This window comes from Camelus ferus, chromosome 12, assembly GCF_009834535.1.
Source record: "Camelus ferus isolate YT-003-E chromosome 12, BCGSAC_Cfer_1.0, whole genome shotgun sequence".
Lineage (NCBI taxonomy): Eukaryota > Metazoa > Chordata > Mammalia > Artiodactyla > Camelidae > Camelus > Camelus ferus.
In genome coordinates, this window is record NC_045707.1 from 35,615,002 (window position 1) to 35,641,657 (window position 26,656).

General features: G+C 40.7%; 1 protein-coding gene across 3 annotated transcripts in view; it reads left to right on the forward strand.

Moving 5' to 3' along the window:
- Positions 1 to 1,081: 1,081 nt before the first annotated feature.
- SLC35E3 (solute carrier family 35 member E3) overlaps positions 1,082 to 26,656 on the forward strand; it is a 33,919-nt gene continuing 8,344 nt past the window's right edge. The window contains exons 1-5 of one of the 3 annotated variants that reach the window (XM_006189679.3): positions 1,085 to 1,697; positions 2,542 to 2,652; positions 6,522 to 6,680; positions 10,536 to 10,618; positions 13,130 to 17,320. In XM_006189679.3, coding sequence (XP_006189741.2) covers positions 1,296 to 1,697; positions 2,542 to 2,652; positions 6,522 to 6,680; positions 10,536 to 10,618; positions 13,130 to 13,316 — 942 coding nt within the window. In that variant the 5' untranslated portion in view covers positions 1,085 to 1,295 and the 3' untranslated portion in view covers positions 13,317 to 17,320. Of the gene's footprint in view, positions 1,698 to 2,541; positions 2,653 to 6,521; positions 6,681 to 10,535; positions 10,619 to 13,129; positions 17,321 to 26,656 lie in introns of those variants that run through there. The other 2 variants (XM_032493369.1, XM_014563465.2) reach the window with 2 other exon arrangements.

The window sequence follows — 26,656 nt, forward strand, 5'->3', positions numbered from 1 at the left end:
AACCCCTTGACCACATCTCCCTTGGCAAGTTTAGATCAGGTTCTTATTACACATTCAAAGGATTATATTTTGTTGCTTCAGAACATTCACTTCTCATGGTTTACGATTGTTTAGTGTCAATTATAATTGTCTAGTAACATGTGTGAGAAAGGGTCTGGTCTGATTTTACTTGCCATTACCTCCCAAGTGCCAAATACAGTGCCTGGCACAGAGCAGATGCTCAATATTTGAATAATTCTTAAAGAGGCAATTGAAACTGTCCGACTACTTAGGAGTTAAAGACAGAGAGACTACTACATTGTTCTGGAGACTGTGGGCAGGCTAGGCTAATCTCGGGGAAATTCACAGCCTTCAGTCTTTTTAAATAAAAATAAATGAACTGACCATTCCATTCAAGAAATCAGAAAAAAGTCAGAGTGAAAAAAATGAAACAAAATCAGTGTAAGCTATCTTTGAAAAGGCCAATAAAATACACAGTTACGCACAAGGCTAATCAAAGGAGAAAGGAAACCCACATGCATGTTTAGAGTAAGTAAAATGATGTAACAACCGATGAAATTAATTTAAAATACAGCAGAATACTATATCCGACTCTGACCAAGCATATTAGAATATTAAAGTAAAATGGGCACTTTTCTAGGACAGTGAAAAACCAAACATTGATTCAAAAAGAAGAAAATCTGAATAATTTACTAACCATGATGAGTATGTGACGGCTCATCGTACTGTCCGTATACTCCTCTATATGTTTGGATTTTTAAAATAAAATGTTTAAAAATATGCTTTCAAGAAGTAATGCTTTCCTCTCTCTGCGGAGGGCTAAATTTATTCAGCACCAATACTGTGCAGCAAGTTGACCCAACTGACACACAGGAAATGTCAAACATCAAGAAAGGAGTCCCGGATCGGCCCAGCGAGGGTTAGCCAACACCGGAGGTAAGGGACTTAGAGCTCAGCTCGCCACACCCAGAGCCCAACGCGCCTGCGCAGGCAGAAGCCGCTCGGCCAACAGGTCCAGCCCGGAAGCGCGGGCGCCCCGCGTCACGTGGTCGCAGACGGAAAGGGGCGGGGCGCGCGGGACGTGCTGCCGCGTAGTCGCCGGCTGAATGGGCGGCGGCTGAGCATGTGTTTGCCGCTGAGGCTGCTGCGCGCCTACGACCCGAAGGTTGCATGCCTATCCCTGGCCCGATGGTGAAGCCGGCGGCTGCAGGGACGTAGAGGAGGAGAGAAACGGCAGCCAGACACAGGTCGGGTGCCCCTTCCGGAGGCTGCTAGGCCCTGGCTTCGTGGGGGTCATGGCAAGCCTGACGGACCGAGTGCGGGGCAACGGGCGCATCGCCGCCGGACTTCTGCTCAACCTGCTGGCGTCCATCTGCATCGTGTTCCTCAACAAATGGATCTATGTGCGCTATGGCTTCCCTAACATGAGCCTGACCCTGGTGCACTTCGTGGTCACTTGGCTGGGTTTGTATGTCTGCCAGAAGCTGGACATCTTTGCCCCCAAAAGTCTGCCGCCTTCCAAGCTCCTCCTCCTAGCCCTCAGCTTCTGTGGCTTCGTGGTCTTCACCAATTTATCTCTGCAGAACAACACCATAGGCACCTATCAGCTGGCCAAGGCCATGACCACGCCGGTGATCATAGTCATCCAGACCCTCTGCTACAAGAAAACCTTCTCTATCAAAATACAGCTCACACTGGTGAGTAGCTTCAGCTTGACGAGGCTCCCCTCCAACCACCCACCTCCTGGACCGTCTTTCCCCCCGGGAAATTTGAATGGTTAACCTTGCACTAATTCTCTTTCCCATAATCTTGAAATCCACACACGAGTCATCTGTGAGCATGTGAACTTCAGGCTTATTTGGGAAAGGTGGAAAAAAGCCATCTTGGCACTCTGTTGGGCTTTTAGCCCAATAGCGTTGCTTGTGTGAGTTTTAATAACTATAATTTGATGGAAATGAAATGCTATGATCAGTAAGAAAAGAAAACTGTATTGGGTGATGCAAGTCAGTGTATCGGACTAAGTGCAAAATCTCAAACTAAAACGATTATGATCAACGCTAAAAGTTTAGCATAAAATATGTCTCAGGATATGCCTGTGCCGACTTACTGCAGAGGTTTCTGCATCTTTAAATTCAAGAAAATGGGCTAAAGTATTTCTGGCACTTCATAACTTACAATATTCAAAATCGTAATGCTTTTGTTATACGTTTTTGTTTATATATTGTTGAGACACTAGGTTTGGGGGTCCATTTACACCTATTGCATACATGTGATTTTTTTTTCTTGCGAAGTGAAATACATTGACTCATTATTTTACCCAGAATTTTAAACAGAATTAAATGTGAGCATAAATACAGAATTATCATTTCACTTTGAAGAATAGGATTATCTGTATCTTTTCCGAATGGAATAAAGTATTTGTGGAGATTTGTTGTTTCCTAGTGATGTTTTTATGATTAACCTTGTAAGACACTGTGAAAGGAATACTAATTTTGTCTCGTGAATTTAATCTGAACAACGTTTACCTCTTTTTCTTTACAGATTCCTATAACTTTAGGTGTAATCCTAAATTCTTATTACGATGTGAAGTTTAATTTCCTTGGAATGGTGTTTGCTGCTCTTGGTGTTTTAGTTACATCCCTTTATCAAGTGGTTGGTAATTTTTTTTTCTTTATGTGCCTTTTTAGCAGATTGCATAAATTTTGAAGCTGTGTCCCAAGGTTTAGAAAATACAGTATAGAGACAATAGACTGTTGGAAAGAAAGCATAAGTGCATAAATTGTCTGACTCAAGGTGAAGAGAAGAAAGGAGACAGAGACACGTGGGTGTATGATGCTCACCAAATACCTCCCTACCTGTTAGTAAGTGTATAATACCCATGCTTAACAGTCTGAGTTTGGGGTGATGTTATATTATTTTCTGGGAAATCTTTACAAAATGAGTAGTAAGGCTTTTTACTTGAGGATTGAGTTCACTGGTTATATTTATCATTTACTCTTTAATTATGACATCATTTTGAAGGAGTGAGTACAGGCCCAAAAATTTGAACACAAAAGGAAAATTTCAGATTTATAAATCCTTGCCCCCCCAAAACATACCACAGTTACAGCATATATATTGACTTCTGGTAATTTGTCTGTGTCAGTACTTTATAGCAGTGGGTATTTTACTTCTTGCACTAGCGCTGTGCTTTGCCTGTAGCAGGCATTTTTTAGAAATTTGTTCATTCACTTACTTCGTTACCATAAAATCTCAGCAAATACAAGTTTTTGTTTGTTTTGTATATAGTGGGGAAAAGAATAACGAACGGTATAGGGTACAGTGAAACAGTATTTTCTCTATACTGAAAACCTTGGACTGGAAATTCTGGGTGTGCCTGCATGGGGAATCAGCCAAAATGTGTGACCAATTTTACTTTTTTCGCAAATGTTCACTGGTTATCAACTAAGGCATTCTTGTTAAGAATGTTAGGAGTTTAATGATACAGCCTTAGCATCTTAAATTTTCTAGTACTGGTCATTTCAGAAACATTGTTATGTGAAAATTCTGGGGTTGAATACGTTTTTTAAGTGGCACAGAAGCAGTTTAAATGAAAGAACAGTGACATGAAAGGATGGGGCACCCACTCAGTCTTGTCCCTTGGCTCTAAGATATTCTTTTATTACAGAGAGAAGTCAGAGGAAGCTCAGGTTTGTGCTTTAAGAAAACTACACTTGGGTGTATTTCATTGAGTTTAAATTTTTTTTATTAGATCCAGTGAATGAACGTTCCTATTTACCTTTTTGTTAAATGAACTTTTTGGGGGGGCCTAGTATGGATTAATTATTGAATATAGCAAGTTTAATTGTTGAACATTAGAGTTTCTTGTTTTTCTCATCAATAACTTCAATTCATGGTACTCTCCGTCTATGCCGATATGACCATTTTTGTTCACATAAGTCTTAAAATTGCTCTAGATTGGAATCGAAGGGTCCTGTATATTTATCCTCAGGTAGCTATCTGAAATGAGGTTCATCAAGGAATGATTGTCTACTAACTCATGGACAGAGTCTTTGAGTACTAGTAAATGATAAAAGTACGGTTACAGAATAGGTACATTCCCCCCAAAATTCATTTTAAAGAAAGTCGTATTTTTCCATCATATCCTTGTGTAATTTCTATGTTATTTCTTCTTATACTGCTAGAGCATTGAAAGGAGTTAAAAGATGCATGATCAGCTGTTAGCTTTAGTAGTAGATAGACGGTTGACTCCTTCGTTCATTCAGCAGACGTTTCTTCTGCTCAGCTTGCTACAGAGATGAAAAGCAGCTATAATCCAGTGTAGCAGAAACACATGGAGACAGGTGATCACAATTTGTATAGCTGAGGGTGTGAGGAAAGTTCTGAGGAACACCAGAGAAGAAGGGGCAGTTCTGCAAGAGGGTGAGGAGGTAAGATGTTATGGGAAAGTTAATTTAAATCAAAGGACACATAGGATAGGAATTTGCTTAGCGAAGAAGTATAGCGGAGGTCTTTCTTGGCAGTGATGTGTGAAGTACGGAGCATTTTTGGAGAACTTGGTTTGTTTGGTGAGACTAGACTTTGTGGAAACTTGTGCACTGTGGAAAGACAAGGCTAAGGGGTGGGTGAGACCAGATGGTGGAGTACTTGAGTATCTCTAGGAGGAAGTATGCTCTTTATCCTGCGGGCACCGGGAGAGGAGTTCAGCTGGGGGAGTGACTTGATCACTCCCTGTTTTAGAAACTTAACTCTGGTGGCAGTGAAGGGAGAGGAGGAGAAGGAAGGCAGAGTGACAGACAGAGCAGTTGGGAAGCTCTCCAGGGTTCAAGGGGCAGGCGGGCAGGACCTGAACAAGGACAGTGGTACTGGGCGTGGAGGTAAAACTCCAGAGCCCTTTTGGAAAAAGAATTAGTGGGACCTGACTGAATGTGAGAGTGAGGAAAGTAAGGAGCCCGAGCCTTGGAGATTATTATATCTTCATTATCCAACCCACCCAGGAGGAGCTACTCTGGGAAAGGAAGGAAGGAGCTTCACCATAAACAAGTTCCTGCAGATTATCTAATGAAGCCAGCCAGTAAGCTGTGGAAGGTGTGACGTTCAGGAGGCTCAGGGAAGGAGGTCAGAACTGCAGGTGTCAGTGGAGAGTAAAAGAGATCAATTGGGGAGAATGAAGAAGGCCAGTCTCCTTTACAGATAGTAGGCGGAGGGAGAGGTGAGTGAGGAGGGTGTGCAAACTGAAGTCACGTTCTTTCAAGAGCATCTGCAGGTTGTACACGGAGCTCCAGCAGGAAGAGGGCCTAGGAGGGGTCTGTGGATGTGGCTGTGGAGGGGAGGGTGCCCTCTGGGGGAGCAGCTTCTTGAGAGGGATGGCAGCTGGAAGCCAGGCCTGCACTGCAGTGTGGACACGCGGAGGCCTGAGGTCCCCACTGTCCCAGGCTGTTCTGTGTTGGACACGTGGCTGCCCAGAGAGGCTGCTGCAGCCACGCGGGGCCAGCGGATCCTCGGTGCCTTCATTACTGCTCCCTGCGTGCCCTGCGCCAGAGAATCGACTCTTTGTCCTTCACAGGCACAGAGAACTCTTAGCAAGGCTGGCAGGAGTCCGCTTCAGATTTCCTGCTATATTTGTCCTGGTGGATTTCTATAGACGAGACTTTATGTAACGGGATACCCAGACCTACAGGAAAAAGAATTATGGAGGAGCGGTGATTCAAAAGCACGGCTATTCCTGCCAGATCGCACTCACACAGTCCTGTGGAGCATTCTTTAAAGCCACCTTTTCAGTTATATTTGTGAGGCATTTTGAGGACTGATGGGATTTGAGGCTTTGAGGCATTGGTTCTACTGAATGATGGTCTTTGAGGGTTTGTGATTATTGAGTTTATTGAGGTGTCCTGGTGGGGGGTTACCCACAGGAAAGTCAGCCGTGAAGGGGAAAGTTCTTTCTACCATCGATCGGGTTTTCTGAAGCGAATGAAAAGACCTCACATGCCTTTGTAGCCACACACCTTGGCAGCCACCTGGGATAGCTGAGGTTGCGGTCAGTCTCTAATTAGAGCCCGCCCTGCCCCCTCGTCTTCGCTTTGAGGGGCCATTTTTAGAAAGAAATGAAGTCTGACTCTGCATTTGTATTCCTGCTTATCCTGCTTGTAAATATTATCCTGCTTATTCCTGCTTATAACTTTCCTTTCCTGCCTAATTTTCCCAAGATCTCTAATGTCTGTGAGGCCCTGGATGCAGAGACTTTCCCCATTTACTAGGATCAGGAGGGAAGAGAAGACTGTTTTTTTCTCCTTTACAATCGAGAAGAAAACAGATCATTAAATTTATAAAGCTCCTTTCATCCAAGGTGCTTAAAGGATATGCATGTATATTATTGATCTTTGGAATCTTATAAGATCATTAGGCATTTCCTCTTCCCCTAGCTCTGCCCCACATTCCCACCTTTGTGGCTAGAGTTGCATATTAAGTGATGCTATTTTTTTTTCATTTCTGCCTCACTTGTTTTCTCTCTCAATTTTCAGTGGGTGGGAGCTAAGCAGCATGAATTACAAGTGAACTCGATGCAGCTGCTCTACTACCAGGCGCCGATGTCATCTGCCATGTTGCTGGTCGCCGTGCCCTTCTTTGAGCCAGTGTTTGGAGAAGGAGGAATATTTGGTCCCTGGTCAGTTTCTGCTTTGGTAAGTTCTAATTGTTTTGGTGTCTAAGAAACAAGACAATAATAATTTCTCCTTTATTAATGCAATTTTTAGTTTTCAGAGCACTGTCTCAGATCCATTTTCACATTTAATATTCAAAATTACCCTGTAAGGGAGGCAAGCAAGCTAAGGATTATTCTTCAGATGAAGAAACTGAGGCACAGAAAGATTAAGGGACTTGATTAGGGTCAAACAGCTAGTCAGCAGCAAACCCAGGACTAGAATTCAGGTCTTCTGATGCCTGGCTACTATCCTGACCATGCCAAGCTATAGCCCACAAATACTGTCAGGATTTTATTAACTTTTTTATAATGAAAGTATAGCTTTGTTGATTGTATTGTAATAATACAAGTAGTACATGCTCGTTGTATAGATTTCTGAACGTACATGAAAATATAGAGTGAAGGTCTCTCAGAATCCTGCCACGCTGAGATAATTACCTTTACCACTTTGGTGATAATCTTTTCACAGATCTCTTTTTCATATACACAGACACAGGTATGTGTGTGTGTTCAATTTTATTTACATGGAACAAAATGTATATACTCTTCTTGTCATGGATTCCTTTTCCCCAGCCCTCCTACCCACACACACTTCAACATCCCGTTTCCCCACCCCTGCTTGTTGAAGTAGGTCGTGTTCACATTCTAGTGTTTGTTCTCCATATTTTTCTCCGTGCTGTACATGCCCACATATAAACACACACAACATCCACAGGCACGGAAACACGTGTGTATACATAGATTAAATGTTTGTTTCTCTTACAAAAGTGGGGCCGTATTACACATGATTTTCTGTGTCTTGCTTTTCTCACTTAACAATATCTCTTGAAGTCTCTTCAAATTATTCTTTTGAGTGTCTGTATAATAGCTGCAATTCTTAACCACTGTGAACGGTATTACAGTAAACATCCTTGTACATGTGTCCTCGTGAACAGGAACTTTGTGTTCTATGGAATAGAGTCTTAGAGTGGAATTGCCAAATCAAAGGGGTATGCATGCTGGGGACATTCTAATAAAGTTGGAAAGTATAATCCCCTACTGAGGAAAGGAACTTCTGCTTCTCATACTTTTAACACAGTCTGTGGGAATGTCTTTTTTGTTGGTGACATTAATTTCTCAAACATGCATAGCCCTCAGTCTGTTCCAGGCACTATTCTAAGCACTTCGCAAATATTAATTTATTGGATCCTCATAACAACTTTATTAGGTGGGTACTATTATTATCCCTGTTTACTGTTGAGGAAGCTGAGAGATAGAGTTAAGTAACTGACTTAAGATCCAATAACAGAGCAAGAGTTTGAATCCACACATTCTGGATCCAGAGTCCACGCTCTTAACCACCTACTAGGCTACCTATGAGCAGATTGGTAGTTGTTTCAAATTTGTGTACTTTGGCCATAGGGCCTTTTTTCCAAAGTAGAAACCAACCGACCTCTCTCAGATAATATTTCCTCTTACTTTTACTGAAGTTCTAGCCAACTTGGTCATCTGGTCTCCTAACCACTGTGGCTCGGGCACCTTAGACTAGAAAGGGAGAGGTTTCCTGTGACTGGCCCTCCAACAGATTTGAAGATGAAGAACTCAGCTGAAAAGCCATCAGAAAGGTCAAAGAACCAAGAGCACAGCAGTCTGAGGCCATTGAATAAGGGAAAGTCTCTTTCATTCCTTCTTGTCCCTAGAGGGCATCATTGCCTCAAAAGTAGAGTATGTAATTGTGTTTTTGATGATGTGCCAGGTCATTAAGAAATAGGTCTGTGACTTTCTGTGAACTCAGTAAAATCAACAGTGATACATTTCTAGAAACAGTTTCTAAAGTCTTTAAGGAGCAAGTTTGTCTTGGTTGAAAACTGAACGAACCTCACTGTTGGCAAACAAATGAGGTGTTCCTGTTTCTACCTAAATAGGAAGTACATCGGGCTCCCCTGGTCCCCTTATAACTGCACTGATTTAAAAGCTGAAAGGAGGTAGGGTATAGCTCAGTGGTAGAGTGTGTGCTTAGCAATGTACAAGGTCCTTGGTTCAATCCCCAGGACCTCTGTTAAAGTACTACCACTACCTACTACCGACTACCACTACCACTACCTACTACTACTACTACTACTACTACTACATAACTAACCCCCCCCAAAATAAAAACAAAATGAATAAAAATAAAAACTGAAAAAACCCACATGAGACAGAAAGAATCTTCAAATATGACATGTTTTCTTTGGCATTGAAACTTCTTAGTAATTCAAATCACAATTAATATTTGCTTTAAATTCTCTTATTTCAGAAATAGAAAATGACTTTATAACTTTTACAGTAATGCTGTGGGATGGGCTTGAACAGAATGTTGTGTGTCTCCAGTGGTGCAGCCACTTTGTCCGCCGTCCTCAGCCATGTCGGTGTACTCGCTGTTCTAGGCACATGCCTGTGACACCCATGCTTTCATGCCTCCGTGCTCTGAACCATACTGTTTCCTCTGCTTGAAATCCTACCCCTCTTATTTCTCTCTCTAATCTAAACATACATTTGAAATCCAAAGACTTTTCTTGCTTTCTCAGCCCAAAATGCCATCTCCAGCCTAGAGAGTCCTGTAGAATCTGTTGTCTCTTTGCTCAATGATGAGGCAGAGCTCAGGACTCATTTTCTTTCATTGAGCTGTGCATCTTGTATTGCTCTCTCTCTTCCACATAGTTATGAGGTAGCATAGCATAGTGAGTTAGGAGCCAGGACTCCAGAACCAGACTTCCCTGGGTGTAGATCTCAGCCCTTCCACTTACTAGCTGTGTATCTTAGGCAAGTTGCTTTACCTCTCTGTGTTCTGTTTTCTTGTCTGTGAAAATGGAAGATATTTTACTTCCTTACAGCTGTTTGTAAGGATTAAATGAGCTTGTATGTGTAAAACATTTAGAACAATTCTTGGCGTATAATGAGTACTATGTGAGTATAAGCTATGATAATTAAGAGTTTTATTATGTCCTCAGGTGGTTTCTAAGATCTTTGAGGGCAAGAGTCCATTGTGTTCCTTACAAGGCCTGGCCTAGTTTTGTAGATATCCAGTGAATGCCTACTGAATGAGTTTAAATAAGAATGAGTATGAGCAGTTCAATGGATAAAAGATCTGGAAGGATATATACCAAGGTATTAACAGCAGTGAGTGGTTGACATTGTAAGAATTCCTTATAAGAGCTCTCATCACATGGGAAAGTAATTTTTTTTTCCTATTTAATTTTGTATACATGTGAGATGATGGATGTTCTCTAAACTTACTGTGGTAATCATTTAATCAGTCAAATCACGCTGTCCACCTTAAACAGTACGCAGTGCTGTATGTCAATTATACCTCAATAAAACTGAAAGAAAAAAGAATTCTTTATATTCTTTTTGCTCATCTTTATTTTCTGACTCTTCTATAATGAATATATACTACTTTTATAATAAGAAATTATTACAAAATGCTTTTTTTTTCGATGGATAAGAAAAATGAACCTGGAAATTCACATTTAGAGGCAGGATATTATTGGAGCATTTTCCCATTACATTTTATAGACAAAATTACATTTCTGAATAATTTTCATTCTGCTCTTTTACCCTCAGTTCTTGCTGTTTCCCAACTTGATTCTCTCTTTTTTAAAAATCTTTTTTTTTTTTTAATGGAGGTACCAGGGATTGAACCCAGGAGTACATTCTAGGCAGGCACTCTACCACTGAGCTATACATATACCCCGCCCCCCACTAAAAATCTTATTCTTAATGGTTGATGGAAATTCCTGACGAAGTGTATTTTTTACTTGTTGATGGTAATGATTGCAGCAGCTTTGCATTAATGATTCTTTTGGTTTATTTGTAGCTTATGGTCCTGCTATCTGGAGTAATAGCTTTCATGGTGAACTTATCGATTTATTGGATCATTGGAAACACTTCACCAGTCACGTATCCTTTTCCTAGTAACTTACAAGTGCCTAGGTGCCTAGTCTTTTGTACTCTCCAAAACTCTGTCACCTTCATTTTGTTATTTCAGTCTACATTTCCTATTGCATGGCCTCAGTTGAATAGAGTGAATTCTTTTTTGTTTTTTTAGTGTGTATCTTTTCACACTAGGAGTCCTTGGAAATGTAAAGAAATATGTACTAGAGAAATGGGTTAACTTTCTGTACCATAAATGCTTTTGAATTTTCTTAAGTAAGAGCTGCCCTTTTCCCCTACCAAAACTAACATAGATCACCATTCCTTGCACATAGTGAAGTTAAATAAGTATTTGTTGAGCAACTAATGAAGTGGATACTCTGGTTTGCCATCACTTTTCAGTTATTAATAGTAATAGCTAGATGTGGTTAATCCAAATAACAGAAATAATTGCAGACCAGTCACTCTGACTTTTGAATTTGTTTTTGTATTTATTTGGACATTGGTGTGCCCATGTTCTCAACATTTAAGAAATGAAGTCATGACTTAAAGGTCTGAATCAAACTTCAACTGCCCACTTTTAACATTTTGCTTTTGATGAGTGAACACTGAGAGCAAAGTAAAAAAAGCAGCGTATTTGCCAATTATCAATAAATAAAGCAATGATAATAATAATATTTTTAAAAAACAACACTTAGTAAGTGTTTATTTTGTGCCAGGGACTGTTTGAAACACCTTATGCGTATTAAGCATTTCATTTTTGAGCAGTTTGATGAGATAAATTCTGTCATCTTACTCTACAGAGGAGGAAGTGGAGGTGCAGAGGGGTTGGATAACTCAGCATCATCCAGTTGAAAAGCTCAGTGTCCAGATTTGAGCCCCTGAGGTCTTGCCCCAGAACTTGTGCACCGTGCTGCCAAATCATGACATCTAAGTTTGTGCCCTGATGAAGAACATCCATTCATTCAACAAATATTTATTGAGCACCCAGTGTAAACCACTCCTTGACTTAATAAGTATTCTCATACTGAATAGCTACTGTATATCGGGCACTGGAGATACAGTAGTGAACCAAAGAGACAAAACTCTTTGCTCTCACAGCCTTAAATTCTGGAGCAGGAGACAGGCTAGAAATAAGAAAAATAAGAAATATACATATACAGTATTAGATAATGTTAAGTGACAAGGAGAAAAAATTAAGCAGGAAAGGGAATATGGAATGTCGGGAGACAGAGGGCCATCGGGAAGGCCTCCACAGGGAGGGGACTTCCAAGTAAAGACCTGAAGCGAGTGAGGTTACTCCAAGCAGATGGGCACGGGTGGCATTCCAGGCAGAGAGAACAGCCAGGGAGGGGCTGAAGGGACAAGAGGCCTGTGTGCTGGAGCTGGAGGAACAGAGGGCAGGGGTAGTAGGACTCTGAGAGTAACAGGGAGCCAGACTGAGCAGAGCTTTCATATGAGGATTGTTTTCTGAGTGCGAGGGGAGGCCATTGGAGTTTTGAGCAGAGAAATGATGTGGCTTTATGAATGTTCTCATAGGACCCCTCTGGGCTGCTGGGTTGAGACTAGACAAAGCAGGGCTTTTCAGCCTCAGTGCTGTTGACCTTCTGGACTAGACAGCTGCTCGTTGCAGAGGCCTGTCCTATACACGGGAGGATGGATGTTCAGCAGCATCTCTGGCCTCTACCCACTAGATGCCGGTAGCACCCCCCTCCCCAATTATGAAAACCGAAAGTGTGTCCAGACCTTGCACACATGACGGAATCAGCCCTCGCTGAGAACCACTGTACTGAAAGGGCCAAGAGAAGAAGGGAAGCCATCAGGAGGCCACTGCAGGGTGCTGTTTCAGAGACCACAGTAGTTTGGTACTAGGATGGTCACAGCGGCTGTAGTGAAAAGTCACTGGATTCTTCATATATGTTCAAGGAGTGCCAACAGGTTTTACTGGCAGATTGGAAGTGGAGAATGAGAAAGGAAACAAGGTTGACTCACCCAGTTTTGACCTGAGCACCTGGTAGAGCAGAGTTGCCGTCGACTGAAATAGACAGCAGTGCTGTGTGCTTGGTGACCAGTGTTCCTCCCTCCCCTTTCCCTGGTTCCCTCCTAAACTTATGCACAGCGGATGTGTTGACCTTGAGGCAGCTCTCTGGTGCCTTACACTACACATCTCACCTCATTAGCCAGGGGAGGTTTATTAGAAATGGCTCTATGAAACAGCATCACAAAGTGCTCTGCAAAATATCTTCTCTGTACCTTGTTTTGAATCTCTTTCCCAACCTCATATTATAGCCCCCTTTCTCTTCTTTGGCAAGGTCAATGGGGAGAGTTGAGGCAACCACCTATCACTGATTAATTGCTGAAACCTACTTGAAGAAACTAGGATCAGCCCCACATCTCACTGAAGTTCTCTTGTTCTTTGGATGGGGGCTGCTGTTCAGTCTGTTTCATGCACTTCTTTCCAGCCACAGGAAGCTTTGCTCTGTGTGTGTGAATATAGTATCTATCTTGTTATTTTTTATCCTTATCCTAAAACCTCAGCTATAACATGTTTGGACACTTCAAGTTCTGCATTACTTTATTTGGAGGATATGTTTTATTTAAGGACCCGCTGTCCGTTAATCAGGGTCTTGGCATGTTATGTACATTATTTGGCATTCTCGCTTACACCCATTTTAAACTCAGTGAACAGGAAGGAAGTAAGAGTAAATTGGTACAACGTCCTTAATGGGGTTTTTGTGGAGAAAAGAAAGTCACCCCAAGAAGATTTTTTCTTAAGTATTAAGTGTGCAAGTTACTTTCAAAGAAGAAAAAAAATAATACTGCAAAATTCATCAAATGATGGTTTGTAAGAAGTAACTCAAATGAAATTTTATTCATAAATACTTATTTCTCTTTTAGAGTACCTTTAAAAAAAACCTCGTTCTCTAAAACATAGCTCATGCTTCTTTCCAAAGATGATTATGTGAGGTGTATAGGATGGTTTGTTTATACCAAATGAAGTACATGAAATTAAAGTTTTATAATAAGGACAAAGGAATTCAAACTACTGTGCTACAAATGTATAGTGGTTTTTAAGGAAGGACACATAGGACTCTTCTGCTTGCTTATAGGTGGTCCCCCAATGCTCTTTTATAATTTAGGCCAAAGTATTCAAGTCAGAATTTAAAGCTAGCATTTCTGTTTTAGTATAACTTCCTGCTTTTTTAATTTATAGAAATGAAGTCGCATTTATCAAAAGCAAAGTGTTGGAAAGATGATAAGACAGAACCCAATTCTAACAGTACCATTTCTCTGGTAGAAAATTGATATAAGAAATTAGATGTTTTTGAAAAACTGCAGTGCCTATAGGTATTCTCTTGTTTTTGAGCTCTTAGTGAACTCTAGAAACTATACGTGAAGTTAAAAAACAAAATAGCTCCATGTTTAAATGGCCCAAAGAAAAGACTGTAGGAGGAATTGAGCCAATTTCTTCTTTTCTGGTGGTGGTTCTCCTGGCCTCTGTGAGCATTTCAGGTTGGTGATTTCTTAATACTACCTCCCTGCTATCACTCCCTACCCCTCACTTTGAGGTGCCCTCGGAGCTTTCTTTGGCACTGAAGGATTTGGAGTGAACTAGGTCAGCTTTTCTAAGGTGGCTGGGGAAATTTCTTGAGCAGCAAGTCAAAGCAAATGTTATCAAAGACTAAGCAGAAACTTGATAAATATATGAGGAAAGATTTGAAAGAGAAGCAGAGAGATAATCAGTATTTAACAAGTTCCCTGAATTTTTTTAAAGGATACTTAAAAATAAGTTATAGGGGAGATACATGATTTCTACTTAAAGAAATGATAGTCCCACATATTGAATTGCAAAATGTATTTCTGCCGACTCCTGACAGTTGAGCTTTCAAAGCAGTTGTTGATAACCTCTCACCATAAATTGACTGAGGAAGATAATGCCTCTTGTAATAAATAATTCTTTTTTTCTAAATATTATTTAGAAACCTTAAATGAGAAAACAACTCTTAAGTGGACAGAGAGCCATGTGTATAAAATACACCTTTTAGGATGTTTTTTTTCCTGGCCTGTTTGAAATGAAAAGCCTCACTGAGAATCTGTTTTGATAGAATTTCAATGTATCCGTCAATCTGTTGTGTGATCCGTGTGTGTTATTTTCTTTGTTTTAAATACTCTTTGGTTATTCTCAGTTTCCAAAGATACATTTTATTGTGCTAAGAAGTACAAAGCAATTTGTCTCACCAAATGAGCCTCAGGCATTATGTTTGCCTAAGAAATGTTCCCTGTGTATGTTTACATTAACACGTAATTATTCCCCGAAAGCTGGAGAAAAGTATTTCAGCACAGTGAGTATTATGTGACCTCTGTGCACTAACAGCTGAGTTGATTTAGTGCCATGTACAAATACTTCTTAACTGTAAATAGAACTTGGGAGGGGTGATTTTTAATCAACGTTGGGGGAACGTTATAATAAATGACCAACTTCAATAGGAATGCAAGGAAGATTGGAGCGAACTAGGGTCAGGGTACATATTGATAAGTAAATAAAACATGTACTGCTGGAACTGAAGTCTGATAAACATTTTTTGCCCTGAGGACCATCTTCCCATTGAAAAGAAAGTTCCTGGGGAAAAAATGCATCAGCTGACATGGACCAACCCCAGAGACAAACCCGAAAGGCAGTGTATGGGAGAATGCATGCGGACTCTCCTTTTGTTACAGTTGTAACTGCACCTGTTTTTTATCCTATGTTCGATGGCTCAACTTCGGTTTTTCCTGTTACAAATAAAGAGAACCTGATGTTTTTACTTTCGAATTGCATGTTGGAACTGGCGGAAGAAGGATGGCATGTGTGTGTGCAAGTTGTCTTATCAGACGAGCCTCAGGCATTATGTTTGCCTAAGAAATGTTCTCTGTGTGTTTAAATTAACATGTAATTTCTACATGTATGTGCAGGGGTGACACTCCCACGTGTGTAGCATCTAATGAAGCAAAATCCTCATCTCCCTTTCAAAAGAGTGTAAGAGAAATCTTTCCCTGTGAAATGAAGTAAGCTTTCTCCTGTTTCATTTTTTGAAATACTTTTTAAACCTTGTTTAACTTGCTAGTTTCAAATCATTAGTTGTCAATTTCACTTAAAAGCGCCAGCGTTCACCAAGCAGTCCACATTGACTCCAACCATGAATATTTGTTGGGTGAATGAATATGCAGAATGGCCAAAGGAGAAAGTTTGGTTAAAAGAATGGAGACCAGATTTATTAGATAAATTGTTTTGCATTTGTTTTCACACTTGAACTGGTTTATACTTGCTAACATCAGGAATACAATGCTCATTTCATTCACTCAGCAAGGATTTATTGAACATGGCTGTGCAAAGACAATCCTATGTTCCCTGTGATCTTAAGAAACATTGTTCTAGCAGAAAAGATAGACACTAATTCAGTAAAAACATGAGTTTATTATAATAAACTTACATCCTAAAAGGAACATGGTTCTCTGGAGGCTATAACAAAAGAATCTGGCTCAGAATGGACTGTCAGTGAGAGTGTCTGTGAGGAAAGGACAATTGAGCTGAAATCTGATGGGCATATAGAAGTTAGCTGAGTAGAGAGGAAGGGGAATAGCACATAGGCCTATTGGGGGAATTTAGGATGAGTTTAAAGAACTGCAAAAAGGATGGAGGGGAGAGAGTACATTTAGGGAAGGGGAGATGTGAGACAGGAGACTGGAAAAGAAGGCCAGCCTCAGACCATAGAATACCTTGTAGGCTATGTTAGGACGAGCAAGAGGGGGTATTCCAAGCATTGTCACAGTCAACTCCTTTGTTTTGAAACAGAAGGATGAGAACCAGAGATGCTAGGAGAGCAGTTTGGAGATGACTGCAGGGAGATGAGATAGCTCAGAGGAGTGGTGGTGAGATGACGGAAGTGGGTAGATTCAAGAGGATTTAGTAGATGAAATCAAGTGGACTTAGATTGGGCACAGGAGGAAGTGAAGTTAAGAATCACACGTGTTTGGAGGGGGCGGGTAATGACTCAGTGGTAAGAGTGTGCTTAGCATGCGCGAATTCCTGGGTTCTGTCCTCGGTACCTCTGTTTTAAAAAATTAATAATCACACATGTTTGATATGTGCAGCTTGGTAGAGTCTGGTACCACTCTTTGAGATAGGAAACAAAAGAAGAGGGCTGGGTTGGGAAGGACAGAGACTGAGTTCATACAGGGCCATCTGGATTTTGAGGCATCTTTGAGAAATCCAATAGAAGTTATTAATTAAATAATCATATAGGTTTAGAACTCAAGTGTTTTCTTTTTAATTAAGGTACAGTTAATTTACAATATTAGTTTCAGGTGTACAGCATACTGAGTCAGTGTTTTTACAACTGAGCCTTGAAGAACTCCAGCCTGTGCTGGTAGAGGAAGGTAATTCTGAAAAGGAAGACAGTCTAATGCAAAAAGACAGTTTACAACTGAGCCTTGAAGAACTCCAGCCTGTGCTGGTAGAGGAAGGTAATTCTGAAAAGGAAGAGTCAAAGAGGTAGGAGGAAAACAAGGATGATGCTGTAATGGTAGAGAGGGTGGCCAAAGGTGACAGTATTGCTGAGAGGTCGAGGTAGACTTGCACAGAAAAATAACCATTGCATTTATTGGCTGTTTATTGTGGATCTTAGTAAGGCTGTTTCAGTGGAGTGCTGGTGGCAAAAAGCAGTTTGGAGTAGAGTGAATGGTCAGTGTGTGAGAGGTCAGGATGTGGATCCAAGAATATAAACAGCTCTATTGCTATTGCAACATACAGCATTGCACGAGGCATTGCATGTTGCTTGACATGAATGGGGGCTTCTTGTGTGTGAGTCTAAGACTTTTATTGCAATGCTAATTTATTATTACTGGGTTAAAATTGTAAAGCACCAGATACCCTGTAAGAAGTGCACATACTTCTGTCACAGGATGACCTTTTGTTTTGAAAAGTAGTTTTATTTTTGGCCTCTGAATATATTCTTGAAATGTGGGTTGCTGTTAATAAAATCAACAGTTACTTTTGCCAACTGCCAGCAGACTTTGAAAAAACAATTTTGCAAGCCCACTAAGGGATGATCAGTTATACAATCTCTTGTCCATATTACTGCTAAGGTTAAAAAAGGGCAAAGAAATCTGCCAAGAGAGAGACCACTCTGTTTTGGGGGCTAGTGTGGCACATGGAGCAGGGCTGGCTTGGATATCTGGATCGTGGCTTCCAGTCCAGACTCTGCCATTGACAAGGATGGCCTTCGGGTTTGGGCAAGTCCAAATCCTCAGTTTCTTTGTGTATAAAACGAGGGCTTGGATCCAGATGATTTCCAAGAGACCTTCCATCTCCAAAATCCCCTGATTTGCTTTTTCAGATTAAAATTACAATTTCTCATTTGCTTATATTGAGAGCAGATTGGATTAAATTAATAAGAAAGATATTGTTTGGTCCTTCTGAGAACTTGTTCATAGGTACTTCTTTACTTACAGAGTCTGTTTTTAGTATATGCAAAATATTAAATGTAGTTTATTTTCATATTTGTTATATTAGAAGACATGATTTATCAAAGCTGCTTTACACTTCACATGAAATCATTGGGAGGTGAATTATTGCCAAGTCAACCAGTTATTTATGGGTATTTGGAGGATATTTTTTGCTATGCTGTTTTTAATTTGGAAAATAGCACATCACCTACACCGTAGTTATTCACATTTTTCTATTTAACTAAAAATATTTCATAACTACTATTTAGCATTATTATACATGCCACAAGAGCAAGCCTGCAGATTTCTTTAACCAGCCAGGACTATGCATTTTTTAAAAGGACTTAATTTTTTAGAGCAGTTTTAAATTCTTATGCATTTCTAAATTTTGAACTTTTTGTTATCCATATGAGGTTATTTTTTTCTTTTAAAATCAAATGATCTATATCAACTACATGTCTTCATTTTTTTCCTGTTTGTCCTTACACTTCCCCAAAAAAGTCAGTTTCCTGTTTTTTCAATTCCCCTCTTCTCAATTTAAAATGAGAGTCAGCCGTTTGGTGCAGGAGACGGATGGGTGGGCTTTAACCCAGGAGGTGGGAGATGCTAAGTCAGTCAGTCTGTTGAGGAGATCTGGGATCTCCAAAACTGTGATTTACCACAGGAATGAGCAGACTCTCCACACCTTTCTCTGCCTGGAGTTTGGAGGCAAGACTAACCTTAGAGAATTATGGAGTGATTCCTTGGCCGTATTTGCTAGAATCAGAATGTTTTATACAGTATGTATAACTGAATTACTATGCTATACACCAGAAATGAATACAACATTGTAAATTTTTTAAAAGTCAAAAAAATTTTAAAGTATAAGTATAAAGAACAAAAAAAAGAGAATGTTTTATGCAATTTAGCAAACCATTATACAGAAAAAAAAGGCAAAAATGCTATGAAAGACACAGTTTGTTTCCTAACCAAATACTCATTCCTATTCTGTTCACCTTCACTCAAGAGGCTAGAAATGCTGAATTCTCTTTTTGCTGTGTTTCCATATCCTCAGAATGTGGGTGTCTAGAATTGTGCTAATTGGTAAAGAAGAGGTGAAGAGAACCTGACCCAGAAGTGCTAAGCTGCTTAAGCAATGCCTTCAGCTGCCAGTCTCCTGTCTTCTTGTTCTAGATGGAAAGTAAACCCTGGTTTGTTGAAGCCACTTTTAATTGCTACTTGCAGCTAAAAATGTACCAGTGTTCTATAGCAATTTGGTACTGCTGTGACAGCCAGGCATTGGATTTTGTATTTTACAAAATTCTCACTCTTACCGTGGATCAGAATTCAAAAGCTGGTCTTCAGACAATTGGCGCAGGTGTGCTTCCATCCGCGTGGGGAGGATGTGAAGGAGATGGCTGGAGTTTGGGCCATGAGGTGAGATGATTATGAGGAGCTTTGTGGTTGACTCAGCCTGGCCTCTTGGTTACTTGGCCTCAAGCAGGTCTTCTCTTAGGGGCTTTGAATTCCCAGACCTCCCCAGTCCGCTAGAGGCTTGGAGGGACAGGAAGAGTGTGTGGGGCAGTCAGATTGGGGCATCTCATATACAACTCATTAATCCGATGGGCTCCTCAGCATCTCCACTGGGCAGTCTGCTGGAATCTCAAACTGACACCCCTAAACCTGAGCTGATCTCCCCCCACCCCCAAACCCACTCCTGCGGCATTCTCTGACCATGGGCTCAGATGAAAAATCTCAGAGGCAGTCTTGACATTTCTCTTCTTCTCACCTTCCTACCCAGTCTGGCAGGCTGGCTGGATCTACCTTCCTAACATATCCAGAATCCAGCCTCTTCAAACCATCTCCACTGCTATTGCAATGGCCCCTAAATGGTCTCCCTTTCACCCACACTCCCTATGGTTCCATGACTTGTTTTCTCCAGCATCTGCCTCTTAGAGCACTGATTCAGGGGGAACAGCCAGCCTCAGACTCTGGGCAAACCTGGAATGAATGCACAGGCACAGACTTAGACAGGAGAAAGCAGGAAAGTCTTGTTTAAACTGTGGTTGCCGCCATTGTCTTTGGGGAAGGAAAATCCAGGTTGAGTTTATTAAGAGCATTATTTTTTCAAGTATAAAGATTTGTGACTACAATATAAACAAGTCACTTGAGAAATGAATACAACAATGTTTGTGACACAGGGATGAAAAATGGTCACTCTCACTGTCAGTTTGACAAAGTGTAATTAGGGATATCTGCTATATTGCCACTTGCCCATTAATTCTGGATGTTTTTATGTTGAAAATTTTCTGGATGAGCAAGGATTCTCTATTAAAGGGGAAAAAATTAAGATCCTTTAAAGTTGTATTGGTGTAAGTAGAATCTCATTTTGCTGAACAGAACCTTTACAGTTACAGTTATAAGGGGACTGTTTCTCCATTTGGCTTGTAGCCCATAACCACCCTGCTTTGCTCGTAATAAACACTACTGCTTCGCAGAGATGTTTCTTTAATCAGTGTGTTTCCTAAGTGGTTTCCTGCTGACCTCTCTTTTTCCTCTCTCCTAGGTTCAAATATTTAGCAAACCTCCATCCTGACTTCTACTGTTTCTTCTCTTAGAAGCTCCTTGAGAGCAGGAAACTTGTCTGTGGCTAGAACAGTGTCAGGTACTCATTAGACATTGTCTTTCACTATCAGCTCTTAGCCGGTAATTCTCAAAACTACGTCTTGAAGAGAGAGGCAATAGCTCAGTGGTAGAGTGTGTGCTTAACATGCACTGGGTTCGATCCCCAGTGCCTCCATTAAAGTAAGTAAGTAAATAAACAAACAAACAAACAAATACCCAATTACCCCACCCCCATAAAAAAGATTAATAAAAAGAAAATTTTAAAAATACAAAACAAAACAAACAAAACCAAACAAAACAAACAAAAACACCCACATCTTTAGTTCTGTGCTCCCATCCCTAGCTCATTGTTGCTCTGTCAAGTAGAAATGGTATCCCATGAAAAATGCAGTTTTCTCCAGCTCCCAGCTCAATCTGGAAGTAACTGGTGTACACACTTAAGTGTCCAGCAGGAGTGTTTTATCCTCCCGCTTTATCATATAGAATCCTGAAAAGTCATGTCCTCGAGGGTCAAGACCAAAATTCATATTTTTGACTGCTTCTTCAAAGACATTCTTGCATGACTTTTAAGTGAAACTGGCTTTTTTTTTCCACTGTGAGTCCAGAGGGGTGAGGAATGATACAGCGACTGCTGGTACAGCTGGTGTCATGACCTTGATTTCATGCCAGCAGCATTAGCCACCATTGCCTTTGCACATCGGGGCAAAAGTCGACATGGTGAAAAAACAAATGAAGTCTTAGTATTATTAGGAAAGGAATGTTGATCTTACATGACCCTTCCGGAGGGTCCACGGACCACACTTTGAGAACTTCTGCCCTAGGCCTGCAGGATGCCATGGTAAACAAGACAACAACATCGCTGCCCCTGTGGAGCTCAAGTTCAGTGATGGAAGACACTGGACAAGTAGAGAGTAAACAGGGTGATTTCAGAAAAACCGGGTGAGGGACCCCGTGAAGAGAACAAACAAGGAGCATGTGACAGAGAGGCACCAGGGGTGGAGGCAGGGCTGGTATTGAGAAGGCACCTCTGAGGGGGTGGTGTCTGAGCCCAGAGCTCCAGGAGGAACAGGTCCACTGCGAAAGACCGGGGAAGAGTTTCCTGAAAAGATGAAACAGCAACGGCCAAAGCCCTGAGGCAGGAAAGAGCTTGGCATCTGAGAGAGATAAGAAAGAAGGCAGTCAGTTCCGAATAACAGCAGTATTTTTTATGGCCCTTAAAATTCTTTCAGCGGGATTCCACATTATTATCATTACAAATGGTAACAGTATATGTATGAACTTATTCAGTCCTTGCAATAATCCTGTTATCCCCATTTTACAGATGAGGAAACTGTGGCATGCAGAGACTAGAAAAGTTGATGTCAGAGCTAGAACTTCAGTTTGACCACAGAACCTACACTCATAATCTTTAGAGCCCCTTTTTGAGAAAAGAATCTCAATTAGTAAAAACTTCCTTGTAAGTGCACATAAAAGCATAATGTGTGTGTAATATATCTGATTCATCCCTCTTTATTTTGGGTTTGGAGAACTGGAAGCTCTCAAAGCCACCTACATAGGAATCTTATCACTCAAGGAAGGAACTGCAGCCATCAGCAACGTGGAAAGGAGTTTCTCTGAATAATTCCCCTGAAAAGTTTCTCTCAGTGTAAGCAGCCACAGATGCATTGGTAGATTCGTTATGAAGCCTTTGTCTTATCCTAAATGTGATAAAAACAAAGAGCAATGAGTTGTGAAGCTGAGCAGTCTACTGTGTGCAGGTGGGAGATTGAGTGACTAGTCTAACCTCCGTGGTGGTCCCATAGGGAGGTTACAAAAGTACAGTGCCCTCCTGTCAAATCTATGCAGAGAAGCTGGAAGGTTGTAATTCCCTCTCCAGGAGCAAACCTCGCCTGAGTCACCCCTTCATCCCACCCCCATACACACTGCCCCCAGTAAGAGGACCTAACTGTCAGCCTTGATGGGAAAGGGCAGCCTTCCCCTAGACGAAGGCAGTGAGACCACCCATGTCACGTTCTTGTGATGTTTGTACTGATATAGCAGCATCTCTTTAATCCTCTCCTTGTGGAATCTTCTCTGCTTTGCTTCCTCTCAGCCCACTCTGCCCCAATCTGCAGGCGCTGGGTGAAGGATTGAACCTAGCTCCAAAAATCGCTGTCACTTGAAATCAGACTTACTCCTTGGTTATGGGCTCTCTGTGATCTGGATTGCAACAGAACCGTGTTTCTTACTAAGAGGTAACTTCAGTCCAGGGTTTCGCCATCTGTACCTTAGCCCTGATAAAGTAGACTCTGGCTTCTGCACAGCAAGGAGTGCTGCTCTGGGCTTCTGGAAATTATGTGGTTAAATCAAGGTGCAGATCTATGCCTAGTCTCTCCTGACAATAAAGAAAATATAGTATGTGCTTGATCACTTTTCTGCCCCTGACTTTTGTAGTAGTTAGACCATAAGCTCCACGAGGGCAGGGTCTTGTCTGTTTCTGCTCACTTTGGTGCCCCCAGCCCTGGCACAATGCCTGGCACACCGTGCTCATTGATTATCTGTGGAATGACTGAATGATTGAATAAGTGGTTTCACTGGATACATGGAAATAGACGTATGAATGTAGTGGAAAATGTATTCATTCACTTGGTCTTTGATTCACTATTCCACAAATATTTATTGACTGTTGAATATGGCAGGCATTCTGTTAGAAGCTATGAATGCTGAAATCCATGAGTGAAGCCATCTAACCAAGGGGCCTTTCCCAACTAGGTAGACTCAAAGAAATTGTCCCGTGTTCAGTAGGGAATGTGGGTCGAGTCCTCTGTGTGCAGCACACGGTGCTAAAACCAGAAGAGTGGAAAGAAATGGAAGACATCTCCTGTCATCATAGAGCTCTCAGTTTAAAGGCAGAGAACATGGCCCTAGGCAAAATACTAAAATGTTGTGTACTGACACATAAGTGAACAAAAAAATACTTAACATAGCACCAGCTGTCCCAAAATGCTGCAGCTCTGAGTAATCGAGTGATCATTACTCATGATGTCTCTCGTCAGAGTTTCTGACTCCTGTAAAGCTCTCCCCACCCTCTACTTGGCTAATGAAGATCTCAGGGAGGCTGTGTCTACATCTGTGTCCAGATGCCCCGTTAGTCTCATTTAAGAACCTAGTTCTTTCCCTTCTAATGCTTCATCCAAATTTGCAATTATATATTCATTTGTTTGTTTCTACCTTTCTCCTTCACTGCACAGCAGGCTCCAAAAAGGCAGGGACTTTGTATGTTTCGATGAGGCTGTCTTTCAAATGCCTTGCACTATGCCAATAAGTATTTGTTTAAAAAATGAGTTAAGGATCACACCCAAATTCCTGCTTAAAGTCTTTTGATACCTGGCTGAAAGGATTGCAGCTGTAATTCAAGAAACTCCTGATGTGATTGGTCACACAGGATTTATCTTTCCATATTATCGCTAAATGGCTGTGCTGGACAATGTTCTTATCTAGATCCTAGTTTCTTTTTTTTTAACCTTATTTATTTATTCTTAATTGTGATAGGGACTCTAGTTTACTTTTTTTTAAATTGGTATTTAAATTTTAAGAGATTTCCACAATTTAATACTGGTTTTGTTGAAATTTTAGAATTTTAGACGTTTTTAAACATCCACTGATTTAGGAAGGAGCATATCACAAATCAAGTAAATTGATACTGTAAGAGATGACATGAGTGGAGAAACTTAAAATAGAGCTGGATAAACAACAAGATCTTCTTGTAGAGCACAGGGAACTATATTCAATACCTTGTAATGGCCTATAATGAAAAAGAATATGAAAGGGAATATATGTGTGTGTGTGTGTGTATGTGTGTGTGTATAAATGAATCACTATGCTATACCCCAGAAATTAACATAACATTGTAAAGACTATACTTCAATTTAAAAAAAGAATCTCTGTAATTACCTCCCCTCAAAAAAAAAATCCAAACAAAAAAAGAAAACAGCAGCAGCAACAACAGCAAAAAACCAAAAAGCTTAAAAAAAAAAAAAGAATCTGGAAAAATAATAGGGCTGGAGCAGCCATTCCAGAGGAACAGCCTGTTTTCTATACTTTTGATCTGGACCAAACTGTCAACAAGCCAAAAAGTCAGCAAAGAAACCAGCTAAAAATTGGCACTTGCCACTTGCCTCTACAAGGATTGGCTCACACTGGCACTTGTCGGCTGCCTCTGCTTGGATTAAATCACAAGCCGCTGCAGCCGCTGACCTCCAATAGTCCCTGAAGGAGTTCCAGGTGGAGATCAGGAGTGGGGCACTCTGTGCTCTGGGAAAACTGGCAGAACAGGCCTTCAGATAGATATTTTCAGAAGATTTTAATAGGCCCTAATTCTTAGATCTCCTCATGTATGGAAAGGCACTGAAATCATTAACAGTGACATCTGCTCCTCGTGACTAGCAGCAAGCCTCTGCCTAAATGTGACCCTAACTGCACATACCCCCTTCACTATATCATATGTAATACTGAGTTCCCCCCTACCTCTTCCAAGCACTTACTCAGAGCTATCTGAAATGCTGTCTCCCAGGCTATAGTCCTCATTTACCCCAAATAAAGCTTCACTCACAATTCTCACATTGAGTGATTTTATTTCAGTCGACACTACCTTACTCTATGTACCCCAAACTGCAATTCTTTGATCCCAAATAACACTTTTCCTCTTGAACTGGATTCTTGTTTTTTAAGTTGACAATACTCTGTTAAATAGATATCCATTGGTCTATCTTATGTTTTGTTTGTTTGTTTTGGGGTTTTTTTTTTACTTGCTCATTAATTTTTATTTTTATTGGATATAATTGACATATAAAACTGTGTCAGTTTAAGGTACAGTGTGTTGATTTGATACATATATTGCAGTATGATTACCACCATAGCACTAGCTAATACCTCCATCACCTCACATAATTATCATTTTTTTTATGGTCAGAACATTCATGATCTATACATAATACATAAATACGTAATATAGTATTGTTAATTATAATCACAGTGCTGTGCATTAGATCCTCAGAAACTACTCATTTTCTAACTGCAAGACCAACATCTCCCCAGTCCCCCACTCCAGCCTTACTTTTTAAAAATAGAAAATTATTTACTTTTTAAATTACTCTATTAACTTTTGTTCCTATTTTTATGTGACATGTTTGGATTTATGTCTCTGACTAACTTGAAATTGATGAGGACACTAAATAAGTTGATGAAAGATAGGAAACAATTAGCCCAACTGAGATTTTTAAAACAAATGACAGTTTCTGAGCTTGAAAACAGTATCATAATTAGGTTGTGGCATTTTCTGGTCAGTAGAGGGAACCCTTGCTACTGTTGGCTTTCTAAATCTTAAGCACTCACAGAGAAAAGTCCTCTTCTGTTATCTTAAAACCAAAAACCTCTGAAAAGTATTTAAATTGAATTTTAGCCCAGTGAGTGCCCTTAAATAGGTACCTACCTAAGAGGTAGAAAGAAAGAGTCAGCTGATTTACACTTCAACATTCAGAAATGCTGCTGATTAGAATTTGAATTCATTCTCAGATTTTTTGGAGAGGTTTGAAGGGCCCTGCTGTGTTTATTAACAACACAATGACCAGTTAGAAAACTAGGGAGGGAACTGTTCACAAGGAAGGAATGACTAACGTTGGAAGGTCAGAGTCCTAGAGCCCTGGTGACTTAACAAATCACAACCCATGGATTTTCCTTTTAAAAAACATTCTGTGCTGATTTCTCATTTTGGCCCCCGTAATGACTTCTCAGCCTGTAATTATGCTTGCTCTTTCATGATAAAAGAAGCTGCAGTCGCTAAATGTTTGAACGGAAAACATCAGACGGGGCGACTACATGAGAAGATGGACAAGCTCAGGCAGAGCATGTGGGGGCAGGAGTCGTCTTCTCATGCCTCCACCGTTCCCTTTCTCACTCTTGTTCTTTTCGTCTCCATTTCCTATCATACTACATTTT